The 14,274-nt window shown below is 39.5% G+C and overlaps 1 protein-coding gene across 1 annotated transcript in view; it reads right to left on the bottom strand.

Moving 5' to 3' along the window:
• Positions 1-14,274, bottom strand: part of LOC122554708 (bromodomain-containing protein 3-like) — a 113,947-nt gene that overhangs the window by 74,284 nt on the left and 25,389 nt on the right. The window contains exons 3-5 of the mRNA XM_043700084.1: positions 7,404-7,721; positions 2,980-3,117; positions 2,762-2,900 (exon numbers count right to left, since the gene is read on the bottom strand). Of these exons, the coding sequence (XP_043556019.1) occupies positions 2,762-2,900; positions 2,980-3,117; positions 7,404-7,607 (481 nt within the window). The 5' untranslated portion in view covers positions 7,608-7,721. The remainder of the gene's footprint in view (positions 1-2,761; positions 2,901-2,979; positions 3,118-7,403; positions 7,722-14,274) is intronic.

The following is a 14,274-nucleotide window of genomic DNA, read 5'->3' as shown; positions in this document are numbered from 1 at the left end:
GTCCTGCTAAGATTTGCTTTCCCAAAATGCAGCACCTCGCATTTATTGAATTAAACTCCATCTGCCACTTCTCAGCCCATTGGCCCATCTGATCCAGATCCTGCTGTAATCTGAGGTAATCCTCTTTGCTGTCCACTACACCTCCAATTTTGGTGTCATCTGCAAACTTACTAACTGTACCTCTTATGCTCGCATCCAAATCATTTATGTAAATGACAAAATTTAGAGGACCCAGCACCGATCCTTGTGGCACTCCACTGGTCACAGGCCTCCAGTCTGAAAAACAACCCTCCACCACCATCCTCTGTCTTCTCTGGATTTATAAGAGAATTCCCTAGGAATCTGTGATAGCACTCCCATTCTTTGGTGCATCATAACGACTAGACTCCAGAGTAGAAAGCACAATTTCAAAAATCTGCAGACAATACAAAACCTGGAAGCTATACTAAAGACTGTATAGAATTTCAAAGGTTAGACAGGTTGATTAACAATGCAGAGAAGTGTGAAGTGAAACACATGGAGACAACATAAAATGAAGGGTACAATTCTAAACAGGGTGCAGGAGCAGAAGGACTAAGATATGCGTGTGTAAAACTTACACATAAAATTATTCAACCTGTCTACCTGGTTGAGAACACAATAAATTAAGTCCTGAATGCCATCTGCTTTAATAATCTATCCAGGTACTATTCTTTAGTATAGAGAACAAAGAGAAGTCTCAATAGTATGATATCAGCAGTGAAAGGAGTAACTTTAGTACGTGGAATTGTTCGAGGAGAGATGGTCAAGAGATTTGATAGATGCATTCAGAGTCATGAAAAACCTGGACAGACCGATAGGGAGAAACTATTCCCATTGCTGGAGAGACAAAAAAGAAGTAACACTTAAATTTGGCAAAAGAGGCAAACGACAGAAGATGAAACTTGCTTACACTCAAATGGTTGGTATCTGGAACGCAATGCCTTTACATGGAGGAAACAGGGTCAGGCATTCAAGGGGATTTTGGATCATCATTTTAAAGAAAATAAACGCACGAGGCCAAGGAAGGTGGTGAGTGGCATTAAGTGGATTAGTATTTCAGGGTAGACTTACAGAATCAGAAGGACTCCTCCTGTGCTGTAACCATTTTAAGATTCAATATATTTGAGTGCACTGCCACATCCATTAACTATAGTAAGCTATAACTTATGCTAAAAAAACTTCTGTGATGAAGGGCTTTTGCCCAAAATGTCAATTTTCCTGCTCCTCACATGTTGCCTGACCTGCTGTGCTTTTCCAGCACCACTCTAACCTGAACTCTGGTTTCCAGCATCTGCAGTCCTCACTTCTGCCTACTATGAAAATGCAGGCTAATGTAGTCCCAAGCCATTTTACAAGAGTGTTATCAAACAATTTGGTGCTGTGTCACAAGGGGATATTACAAGTTTGGTTACAAAAGGTAGGTTTCAAGGACTATCTTATAGGAGCAAAGCAAAGATGTGGAGGGGTGAATTTCAGAGTTTATGCTGTGACATCTACAAGCACGATGATCAGTTTAGAGTCACAGATGTACAGCACGGAAACAGACCCTTTGGTCCAATTCGTCCATGCCGACCAGATATCCTAAATTAATCTAATCCCATTTGCCAGCACTTGGCCCATATCCGTCAAAACCTTTCCTATTCATAGACCCATTCAGATGCCTTTTAAATGTTGCAATTGTACCAGCCTCCACCATTTCTTCTGTCAGCTCATTGCATACATGCACCAGCCTGTGTGAAAAAGTTGCCCCTTAGGTACCTTTTATAACTTTCCCCTCTTACCCTAAACCTATGCCCTCTAGTTCTGGACTCCCCCACCCTAGCAAAAAGATCTTCTCTATTTATCCTATGCATGCCCCTCATGATTTAATAAATCTCTCTAAGGTCACCCCTCAGCTTCCAACGCTCCAGGAAAACAGTTCCAGTCTATTCAGCCTCACCCTTTAATTCCCCACTGGCCATTGAGACTGTGATGATAAGCTGCCTTCTTAAACCACTGCAGTGCATGTAGTGTGGATATACCTATTGTACCATTAGGGCGGGTGTTACAGGATACTGATCTAGCAACACAAAGAACAGCGATATATTTCCAAGTCAAGATGGTGCGTAGCATGGAGGGGAATTTGCAGGTGGTGGTGTTCCCATGTATCAAATACCCTTGATACAAGTGGGTATGGTCATCCAGCCGGATACACCCACATCCCGTGAATGAATAACCAAAACAAATTTCAGAAGGAAGTGTGAAAGTGGTCAGGTATGCATTGAAATAGTCATGTCTAGAATGAACAATAGCATGGATGAGGATTTCAGCAGATGAGCAGAGGGCAGAGTCAGGTAATGCAACAGAAACAAGTAGGCTTACTGTTACATAGTTAGATTTTAACTAAGGGACACTACGACATAGAGGTTGTAAACACGTCTTGTTCCACCTCTAACACTGCAAGAGTGGCTAGCAAATTGTTTGTGATGCAGTCCTATTCCAAAACAAAGTTTTTTGGTGATCCTTCTAATTTCTGGATCTAAACTTAAAGCCTCTCTCGATTCCAAGTTATTTCAAGAAGAGACCCCATAAACTCACTCATCCGTTCCAATTAGGAATGGTGCTCTTCTGGTTTCAAGTTAAAGCAAAGCACACAGGTTTAAGGCAGAAGTTTGAGGATGCTTTCTGCCTCACCATCCCAGACATTTTCAAAGTGACATGTTATAAATAAGGAGGCAATATATACTTTTCAATTGATTACCTGATCCTTTCCTTCCTTTGCCATTCCCTCCTCTTTTGTTAGCCACAGGAAGCTCTATTTCTTCTTGTGGCATTTGTGACACCTTCTGTAGAAAAAGCTTCTCCAAGGTTTGTGCCATTACAACTATGTCATCCCCTGGCTATAAATAGACACTAGTTAAATAATTTTATCAACATAACACAAGAAGCATTTCACAATTATAAGGTGTAACAACATACCCGATTATATACATAGCAGTTAGTAAACATTGTATTTATGTCCTCTATACACTCCATAGCTTTACAGTAATATTTATTTTCCAAGCGTTTTTTGATGGTACCCAAATCCATTGGGTTCTTTGTAATCTGATAGTAATCCTGTGGGGAGGGAGAAAACAAAAACACAGGCAGAGCAGCAGCATCCATTTACGCATGTTCTTCCAATTATATTGTGACTTTAATTGCAAAAATTAGTTTCCAATTTTAAGTACTCTTAAATTGGTTGACTTAACAGCACATTTTTTTTAAACAAGCAAATGTTTCTTTCAAAAGAACCTGTGTTTCTTTATTATCTCAGGTACTAGCAAATATTATATTTCTCTTTCCAAGTCTTGATATATGCTAGCAATTGTTTTGGAATAAAATTTAGATATGAGTTGAATGGAAAGATTTTTGAAAACATAAAACTACATTGGATAAATAGAATGCAGTAGATGCAATGTCCACAGATTGGGAGAAATCAATTTAGCACCTCAAGGAGGATGTGACATGAAATAACAGTACAATACAACATTGATTAATTGAAAATGAGTTTTGAGCTTTGCTCACATTTCACATGGGCAGGCCATGCATTTGCACTTGGTATGAGCAAATGATTTTGACTTTAATATGAAATGCAATCTTAAAATTTACTCTGACAGGATGAAAAAAGGTTCTACTGAAAGAATTTGAACAGTAAAGAGTCAAAGTAAACAGCAGAACCTCCAAGATAATCTTCGGATTATTATCTGAGCCACAGACAAACAGGTAAATAAAGTCAAGGAGATAGACACATGGCACAATGATTGGAATGGCTGGAATGGGTTACTGGCCCAAAACTGGGTAGAAGGAATCAGTTTTGGTGGGATGAGCCTAACATGAAACATGCTGGGACCAGTGCCCTGGTGTATAACAAAGGACTGACAGGGTTTTAAAATAACTAGTTTGATGTAGAGGGTGAGACAGTTGGAGGAAAGGAAAATATTGACTTACAAAGCAAAATGATATGACAGTATTACAGTGTAACTATTTGGATAACAATATCCAGAGAGAGATGGGAAGGGACAAAATTTACAAAACAGAAAATGACAATAAAAAGGGTAAAAGCAACAAAATGAAATGGTCTCTATTTGCATATAGAGTATTTGGAACAAACTAAATTCATGAGAAGGAACAAAAAACACGTTTATAGATATGATCTATAACAGACATGATTGCAAGGAGATCAAAGCTGGGAGCTAAATATTCAGGTGCATGCCTTTTCAAAAAAGCAAGAAATTATCTTGGATAAGAAGGTTTAATATCCACATGGCTGATATTCTTTTTAAAAAGAATGATAAATACACTGGTAGGAGTAGCCTATAGGCCCTTAACAGTAGCTATACAATAGGGCAGAGAATATCAATCAGGATTGAATGACAGCATATAAATATGCATTAAAAATAATGGGTCATCTTAATCTTCATGCAGATCGAGAAAGTCAGATTGCTGGAGATAGCCACAAGAAACTAACAGAGTTATTGGGGTTATTTTGGATCTTGTGTGTAATAAGGCAGATTTAATAAAATACTCCCTCATAAACAGTGACCACATGGTAGAATTTAGCAGGAAAAACTGGAGTTTGAAACAGGACTACGAGAGCTAACTAAAGATAATTACAAAAGAACAAGGCCCATGTTAGCTCCAGCAGACTGGGAAAGGAGTTTAACATAGACAAGTAGAAAGTTGAAAGAACACAGCAAACCAGGCAGCATTCGAAGGTGGAGAAGGTAGTCTTTCAAATGTAACCCTTCTTCACAACTAGGGGAGTGGTAAACAAGAGGATTTGGAATACTTAAGACCAACAAAATAAAGAGCGACAAGTTAACTTAATGTGCTATTGGAAAAATGGTAGAGTTGGATGTAATATCACAACATTCAGAAATACATAACAATCAAGCAGAGTCGGAAAAGCTTCAATGAAGGGAAAAGCTTGCCTGAGATGTAATACAATTCATTGAGAAGGTAACAAGCAGGATAGTGGATGTAATATGTTTGGATTTCCAGAGAGTATTTGATAAGGCACCACACATCAAGCTACTTAAGATAAGAGTACATGGTATTGGATATAGATTAGTAGCATGAAGAGAGGAATGCTTAACTAACACAAATCAAAGAGTTGGGATTGGTGGGGGGATGGGGGAGGTGGGAAGTAGTTCAGGACGAAACTTGTAACCAGTTGGAGTACCACACAAATCACTGTGGATGCCATGTTATTTACATAATATATAAATGACTTAGGAGGAGGAAAACTACAGACACACCAAATCTGCAGATCTCATGAAAATAGGTGGGAAGGCAAGTGGGGAAGTTGACACAATTAATCTACAGAGGAATATGGGCAGGTTGAGTAGACAAAAATATCGTAAATGGAATATAATGTGGGAAATTGAGAGGTTATGCATTTTGGCATGATTATTTATTATGAAATATTTAAGTAGAGAAAAATTGCAGAAAGCTACAGCACAGATTTGGGAGAAAGCTAGCTAACAAGTTCAGCAGGTAATATGGAAGGCAATGAAATGTTGACATTTATTGACAAGGGAATGGAGTATACAAATAAGGAAGTCTTGCTAAAACTATACAAGGCACTAGTGAGAACACAGCTAAAATACTGAACAGTTTTGAGCCCCTTACCTAAGGAAAGATATACTTGCATTGGAGACATCCAAAAAAGGTTCACAAGGTTAATTTTGGTTAAGATGGGGTGGGGTGGGGAGGGGGGTTAGTTATCTTGAGTAGGATTGAGTTAGTTTATCTATACTCATTGAAGTGAGAAGAATGAGGAACAATCTTATTGAAACACACATATGTATTTGGGGACATTACAGGGTGGAATTGGAAAGAGTTTCTCCTGGGAGAGTCTAGGAATATGGGGCATAACCTTATTACAGGTCAAAGAGAGCTGAGGAGGAATGTCTTCTCAGTGAGCAGTGAATCTGTAAACTCTTCATCAGGAGGTCTTTGAGATTGGATTGTTAAGGATATTCAAGGCTGAGAAAGACAGATGTTTCGTTAATATGGGAATCAACGGTTATGGGGAAGAGGCAGGAAGTGTAGCTGAGGACCATCAGATCAGCCATGATGATTCTGAATAGTGGAGCAGACTCCAGTGGGCTGAATGGCCTACATCTCTTCCTCCATTGCATGATCTTGTGGAGGGAAGTTTGCTGGCAAGTAACTGGAAAGTATGTTAAGAAATTAAGAGGTGCAAATGTCACTGTGTGGATACAGTGAAGGATTACATTCGCAAAGAAGAGAGGACAGATTTAATAGAAAGAGAAATAAATGGAAGTCAGGACTCAAATTCCTGAGAATATAAATATAGGCAGAGAAAGTCAAAAATGGCCAACAGCTATTGGGATTTTAAAAAGAGATTCTATATTATTACAAATAAATAAATTAGTTGTGAATTTCTTCAAAAAAATAATTGAACTATAGACATTTTCTACATTGATTTTGATATCCCACAGTAATCTACAGATCTGAACAGATAAAAATCAAGGAACGTAAATTCAAAAACTGGTTTAAGAATTTATAATTCAGTTTTAGAAGAAAACACCAAAAGGAGAAAATTGGTTTCAGTTATAACTTGACAATTAAATTATCAGAATGTCAAAATCCCAACTGATCCACGAATCTCCTTTTGAAAATGAAACTCACTGTTCTTACCTTAATCACTACTGAAGCAATTCAAAGAAGGCCCACTAATCTCAAAAATTAGGAACAGGTAATAGATGTCCCTGCCATCGGACAAAAGAAAAATCCTATTTTCTAGCTGGCTTACCAATGACATTTAATTTAAAATAACCACTCTTCTTTTGCTGACAAAGGCAAATTACTTCCATAGTAACACATGCTAGAACACTAATTTTAAGTTACAGAGGCAAAGAGGATATGAGATATACTGATAAGAGGTCAAACTGTCTCATTCATACTGTAAACACTTCGAGTTCTACTTCTAATTGTCTGCCCTTTGCCAAAAATAGAAAGGCATTGCAGTGAACAATTGTCTACCCTCATTGACTACCTCTTCAGAAAAATAACTCCATCTCATGGCTGTCCAAAAGGTGGGAATTTGAATAATTCAAAATACTCAAGCAGCATAAACCAGATTATCATAGCTGAAAGCAAGCACGAAAATGCAAGGTTTTCATCCAACTGTCATAAGATATTAAATTTCCAATTACTGCCTTGTATACTTATGTTTTACAGTTTGGATCTTTTTTCAAGGGGTTGGAGCCCAACCCCACAATATTTATACAATCTGCTCTCCATTGTAGTTAGTCATTTGTTGCAGCTAAAAGCCATGGCAATATAACTCAACAAAGCACTGTGTTCTAATCAGGCACAATTATAATTCTTACAGGCAAGTTCAGCTTCACAGCATCAACAGGTTGTTGGAATGGCCAGGCAAAATGGTGTTTCCAAAGAGCTTTGACCACCACCTTTTCCAAATACTGTAGCTGATTTGTCATTCGGCTAGGTTTCTTTGGGTTATAATATTCTGGTGGCTGTGGATTTACAATCACATTTTGCTGCTGTAATCTTTTATACCCAGTTGATGTCATTTTGAATATCAAAATTTCTTGCACTTAGCCAACAGGATTTTAAAACTCTCTTCTTTCAAGGCTCTTGACGGACTATTAATCCATCATGTTTCCATGTCAGGATTATGACACAATCTGTTGGAAAAAAAAAGACACTTTAGAAAAAACTGTTTTTACTTGATTTCAAATCATATTTTTTTACTTCAAATATCAAAGAATTCAGACTACATTTTATTTTAGGAAAATACCACCAGTGAATGCAGAAGAAACCCAAAAATATTCCACTTATACAAATGAAAATGCAAGTGGAGCTATCTTAGCATCGTCCCACCTTGGTGAGTAGAGATTATACTTTATTTTCAAAGTGAAATTTTACAAGTGCTGAAAAGGAGAGTTTGATTCAAACTAATGATGAAGGTTAGAAGTAAATCAGCTCCATTCAAGAGCACAACAGAAAAAGGAGGCCACCAGCTCAGTGCAGACATACATACTATCAGAATAAGCAACATGACAGATCATTTCCCTGTGCTCAAGTTGAATTCAAAATAAATGAGTAACATGGAGTTTAAAAAATTGTGTAATGTGATCAAGTCCCACAAGATAGAGTCAAAGTCATAGAGATGTACAGCATGGAAACAGACCCTTCGGTCCAACCTGTCCATGCCGACTAGATATCCCAACCCAATCTAGTCCCACCTGCCAGCACCCGGCCCATATCTCTCCAAACCCTTCCTATTCATATACCCATCCAAATGCCTCTTAAATGTTGCAATTGTACCAGCCTCCACCACTTCCTCTGGAAGCTCATTCCATACCCATGCCACCCTGTGTGAAAACGTTGCCCCAAAGGTCTCTTTTATATCTTTCCCTTCTCACCCTAAACCTATGCCCTCTAGTCCTGGACTCCCCGACCCCAGGGAAAAGACTTTGCCTATTTACCCTATCCATGCCCCTCATAATTTTGTACACCTCTAAGGTCAACCCTCAGCCTCCGATGCTCCAGGGAAAACAGCCCCAGCCTGTTCAGCCTTTCCTTATTGCTCAAATCCTCCAACCTGGCAACATCCTTGTAAATCTTTTCTGAACCCTTTCAGGTTTCACAACATCTTTCCGATAGGAAGGATAAGATTTGCTTTCCCAAAATGCAGCACCTCGCATTTATCTGAATTAAACTCCATCTGCCACTTCTCAGCCCATTGGCCCATCTGGTCAAGATCATGTTGTAACCAGAGGTAACCCTCTTTGGTGCCCACTACACCTCCAATTTTAGTGTCATCTGCAAACTTACTAACTGTACCTCTTATGCTCGCATCCAAATCATTTATGTAAATGACAAAAAGTAGTCGACCCAAGGACACTTCCCATCCTTGTGGCACTCCACTGGTCACAGGCCTCCAGTCTGAAAAACAACCCTCCACCACTACCCTCAAGATATTTAATTTCTTCCAGTGATAAACAGAAAATACTGGAGACAGGCAGATTCCTAATCCCTTCTAGCAAATTACCCCTGATACCATGAGATTTTATTTTCCATAAAAACCTTTGTTATGGCAAGTGAAGGAATAGCAATATATTTCCAAATCAGAACAGCAAGTGGCTTGGAGGGGAACTTCCAGGTGCTCATGCATCCCTTGTCCTTCTAGATGGAAGTGGTTGTGTATTTGGAAGGTGTCGCCGAAGGATCGTTCGGGAATTTCTGCAGAGCATCTTGTAAATATTACACATTGCTGCTACTGAGCACTGTTGGTGGGAAGAGTGGATATGGTGCCATAAAGTAGGTTCCTTGGACTGGATGGAGCTAAATTCCAGAGGGGAGGTGAGAATGACAAACCTGGATATCAAGGCTGCATTCATCCAGGCAACTGGGGAGTATTCCAACACACTCCTAACTAGCACCTTACAGGTGAGGGACAAGCTCTGAGGAGTTGGAAGGCAAATTATGCGCCACAGCATTCCTAGCCTCAAACATGCTCTGTAGCCACTGTGCTGGAGACAAGTTAAATTTCTGGTCAATCACAACCTCAGGTGTTGATGGAGATTTCAGTGATGGCAACGCAATTAAATGCCAAGGGGCCGAGGTTAGATTATTTTTTATTGGAGATGGTTACTCTTGCCACACAAATGCCAGACAATGTTACTTGCTACTTGTCAGCCCAAGCCTGGATATTGTCCAGATCATGTTGCATTTGAATATTGACTTCTTCAGTTTCAGAGTGGTGACAAATGATGTTGAACGTGGCTCACCAATGATTGTACATCCCTGCCTCTGACCTTATGATGGAAAGGAGGTCATTGATGAAGCGGTTGAACTACAACCATCTACAACAACTACAACCATCTTCCGATGTGACTGGTATGACTCTAACCGGCAGAGTTTGCCTCCTGATATCTATTGACACTAGTTTTGCTGGAGCCCCTTAATGGCACACTGTCAAATGCAGCCTTGATATCAAGGTCAGTCATTCTCACCTCACTTCTGGAATTCAGCCCTTTTTTATTCATGTTTGGAATCAAAACTCCAAAAGAAGGTCAGGAGCTGAGTGGCCTTGGTGGAACATAAACTGGGCGTCACCAAGGCATTATTACTGAGAAGGTGCTGTTTGATTAGCGTTGTCAAAGTGCTATCACCTTACTGATTGAGAGTAGACAAATGGGATGGTAATTGCTTGGGTTAGATGTGGTTTGCCTTGGTATATAGGACACATCTGGAATGTGTCAGTTGTCTTGAGGGGAAAGGTTGGGCAGGCTAAGCCTCTAATTTCCTGGAGTTTAAAAGAGGTGACTTGTTAAACAAACTCCTGAGGGGTCTTGACAGGGTAATAGATGAAGAGGTTATTCATTTACTTCAATTATGTAGAGCTAGCAATTTAAAACTAGCAATTTAAAACTAAGGGTAATCTATTTAAAATAGAAAAGAGGCAAAATTATTTCCTGGGACTGTTGACTGGCTCCAGACTGGTTCCTGAAAGAAGTGGTGGAAGGTGTGTCTAAAGACTTGATGCAGGTGTTAATATATTCTTGGTAAACAAGGGGTGAAATGTCATCAGGAAGCAGGGATGTGGAATTTCAGTTTGCATTTAGTAGTATTACACAGTTAGAAAGAGATAGTTAAAAGAAATCTTCCCATTAGCTGATGGTACAAGTACTATGGGATAAGCTTGCCTCAGAGGAAGGAGCTTTCTTTAAACAAAAAAAATGATATTGGCAATAAGGGTGATTGAGCAGAAACAACGACTTCAGAAGGAAATAGAATTGACAATTGAAGGATATAACCTTATAAGGCTACACAGATAAAGCAAGCCAGACAGTCCTCCCTTGCTCAATGAGAAGTCAACATGGACCGAAAAAGGGCCAAATAGCCTAAGATGTAAATGATTGGTCACAATATCTAGGTTGCTGGCCAATGACAATACACTATGGTAGTTGGCAGATGTGTGGGGCAGGGTGTTGGAGTGGAATTCTTGTAACTTGGTGGATACAGAAATTGGACAGGATAAAAATAAAGAGAAGGCACGAAAAAGGAAATCAATGCTCAAAGCAGCAATATTACTTGGCCACCAAGGGATGCAAGCAAGTTATGGAGGCAAGGGTGTAGACAATAGAAATTCCTGCCACAATTTTTAAATTCTCCTGTGCAATAGTGATGACAAGATTGAGGATTTACAACTGTTACACTCTTATTCAATATAAGAATTTGTGATTGAATTGATGAGCTGATAGTCATTGCAGAAAATATCCAGAAAATAAACATGACAAAATGAATTCAGAAAGCAAATTTGTGGTTAGATTAGGAAAGTATACAATAGTATTCCCTAAGGATTAAGTCTTTATGACACATTAATGACCACAATTGAGCCAGAAAAATATCAGAGCTTGCAGATGAAAGAACCTAGAAATGTGGTTAACAGTGAGCAAGATGGCAATAGACTTCAGGAAGTCAGACAGATTGGTAAGAAAGGCACACAGATAGCAGATGATTTACTGCAAAGTGTGAAGTGACACATCCAAGAAGAAAGAGGTGGAAGGAAGGCAATATAAACGAAATAGTATAGCTTTAAACTGTGTGCAGCAGAGACCTTGTGGCTACAACACATTTATTTGAATGTAGCAAGATTAGACAGCTGATGAAAAGCATACAAAGATCCACTTCAAGCATAAGAATACATATGGAAGGAAGTTATGCTAATTTTTTAATTAGCAGACTTTAGCAGAAGTAACACTGCCGCTCACTTAGCACACTTTTGCATGACAAAGCTTGAAGAGGATGCAAAGACAGATTTATTAAATTAGTAAGTAATAAGGATGAAGGATTAAGAGCATCATGTCAGCTATGTGGAAAGACCACAGAAGTTGAAGCAATCTCTATTTTCTGAAAAAGAGATACAAATCAATATGTTCACTCTGAAGGGCTTTAACAGAATAAATGAGGACAAAATCATTAAATGACCAGAGATAAGGTAATTGGCAAAACAACCAGGTGGAAAAAGAATACAACTTTGTGTAAAGCAAAAAGTGAGTTAAGATTCTGAAATGCACGACCCAAAAATGGAAAGGATCCCTCAGGCAGGAGGATGATTGCCTTACTGAAGCAGAGAGGGATGGCAAAGTCCATATAAGGTTGAGGAGGCTTAATAGTGACAAACCTCAAATCGTCCTTCTTTGTAGTTGTTGAGTGGAGTCTCATTTGAAATGCCCAACTCTAACAATGCCAATACCTTTTTGGAGAATCAACTAGGTGAGATCAGCATCTGTTCTACCTGCCTCTTCTGCCTGTGGTCTGCATCAACGCTGCATATCATCTGAATCATGGGGAAGGGTTGGAATGCTAAGACCACAGGCTGAAGGGGCAGGTAGAACAGATGCTGATCTCACCCAACTGATTCTCCAAAAAAGGTATTGACATTGTAATAGAGTTGGGCATTTCAAATGAGACTCCGCTCAACTACTACAGCCATCAGACAATGCCCATTGAATGTAACAACCTAAGGGCTGGGGAAAATGGAGAGAATGAGCATGAAATTTGTCAAGATGAAAAGGTGTCATGCCTAATTGAGAGCAATGGAGGTATCATATGCCACCAGTTTTCCTGAGAGCATCTTGCTGAGGGACGAGAGCTGATCGATGTCTCTTCAGGTCTCCCCATTTGTCTTCAATCTCACCTTTCATAATCTGGTTTCTGGTAGCTCACAATCCAAATCAATACTCCAGTGCACCTGAATTGGAAGGGGACAAATATACTGGCGGGGAGATTTGCTTTGGTTGCTCTGGAAAATTTAAACTTTTCAAAGATAGACCGAGACTGATCGTATTAAGTGCTTGGATGAAGAGAAATTTGTTAAGGGTGTACAAGATTCAGAATCCGGATGTACCTACTAGAGAAGGTGTGAAGTTAGACCTACTCTTGGGGAAAATAAAGACAGGGCAGGTGACAGAGGTATCAATGGGGAGCACTTTGGGGCCAGTGATCATAATTCTATTAGTTTTAAAATGGTGATCGAAAAGGATAGACCAGATCTAAAAGCTGAAGTTCTAAATTGGAGGAAGGCCAATTTTGACGGTATTAAGCAAGAACTTTCAAAAGTTAATGGGGGCAAAGTTCGCAGGTAAAAGGGATGGCTGGAAAATGGGAAGCCTTCAAAATAATAAAAAAACAAAGTCAAGAGACAGAATGTTCCTGTTAGGGTGAAGGGCAAGGCTCGTGGATTTACTTGCAGAAAATCTTAAGAGTGAAGTATAACATCCATATCTCATCTTCATAATCCTCACTAGGAAACAAAGGCGGCAGACTGGGAATCCGTGGTCCATTATCAGATACTCAACAAGGACTCATTCGGAGGTTACCCTGTATCTAGTATTGAGGAAGCATTACAAGTTTTCAAAAGGTAGGAAGTATTCCAGCAACTTGATATGTCTGACTTCTATTTTCCTTTCATACTGAAAAAGGATGGCAGTTCCTTATGGCCTAAGTGCAGTACTGTCAAAAGTTCAAGGGCAGAGAAAAAATAATCATTTATGCCAGTCAGTATCTCAAGCCAAATGAAAGGAATATGAAAAAATTAAAATCATGAGGGGCATGGATAAGATAAATAGACAAGGTATTTTCCCTGGGGTGGAGGCATCCAGAACTAGAGGGCATAGTTTGAGGGCAAGAGGGGAAAAATAAGGGCAACTTTTTTTATGCAAGGATGGTGAGTTTATGGAATGCGCAGCCAGACAAAGTGGAGGCAGATACAATTACATCATTTAAAAGGCATCTGGATGGGTGTATGTACAGGAAGGGTTTAAAAGAGATATGGGCCAAATGCTGGCAAATAGGACTAGATTAGACAATAGGTGCAGGCGTAGGCCATTTTGCCCTTCGAGTCTGCACCACCATTCATTATGATCGTGGCTGATCATCCTCAATCAGTATCCTGTTCCTGCCTTATCTCCATAACCCTTGATTCCACTATCCTCGAGAGCTCTATCCAACTCTTTCTTAAACCTATCCAGAGACTGGGCCTCCACTGCCTTCTGGGGCAGAGCATTCCACACACCCACCACTCTCTGGATGAAGAAGTTTCTCCTCATCTCTGTCCTAAATGGCCTACCCCTTATTTTTAAGCTGTGTCCTCTGGTTCGGGACTCACCCATCAGCGGAAACATGTTTCCTGCCTCCAGAATGTCCAATCCTTTAATAATCTTATAC

Source organism: Chiloscyllium plagiosum, chromosome 11 (assembly GCF_004010195.1).
Source record: "Chiloscyllium plagiosum isolate BGI_BamShark_2017 chromosome 11, ASM401019v2, whole genome shotgun sequence".
Lineage (NCBI taxonomy): Eukaryota > Metazoa > Chordata > Chondrichthyes > Orectolobiformes > Hemiscylliidae > Chiloscyllium > Chiloscyllium plagiosum.
This window is presented reverse-complemented; position numbering and strand designations above follow the sequence as displayed.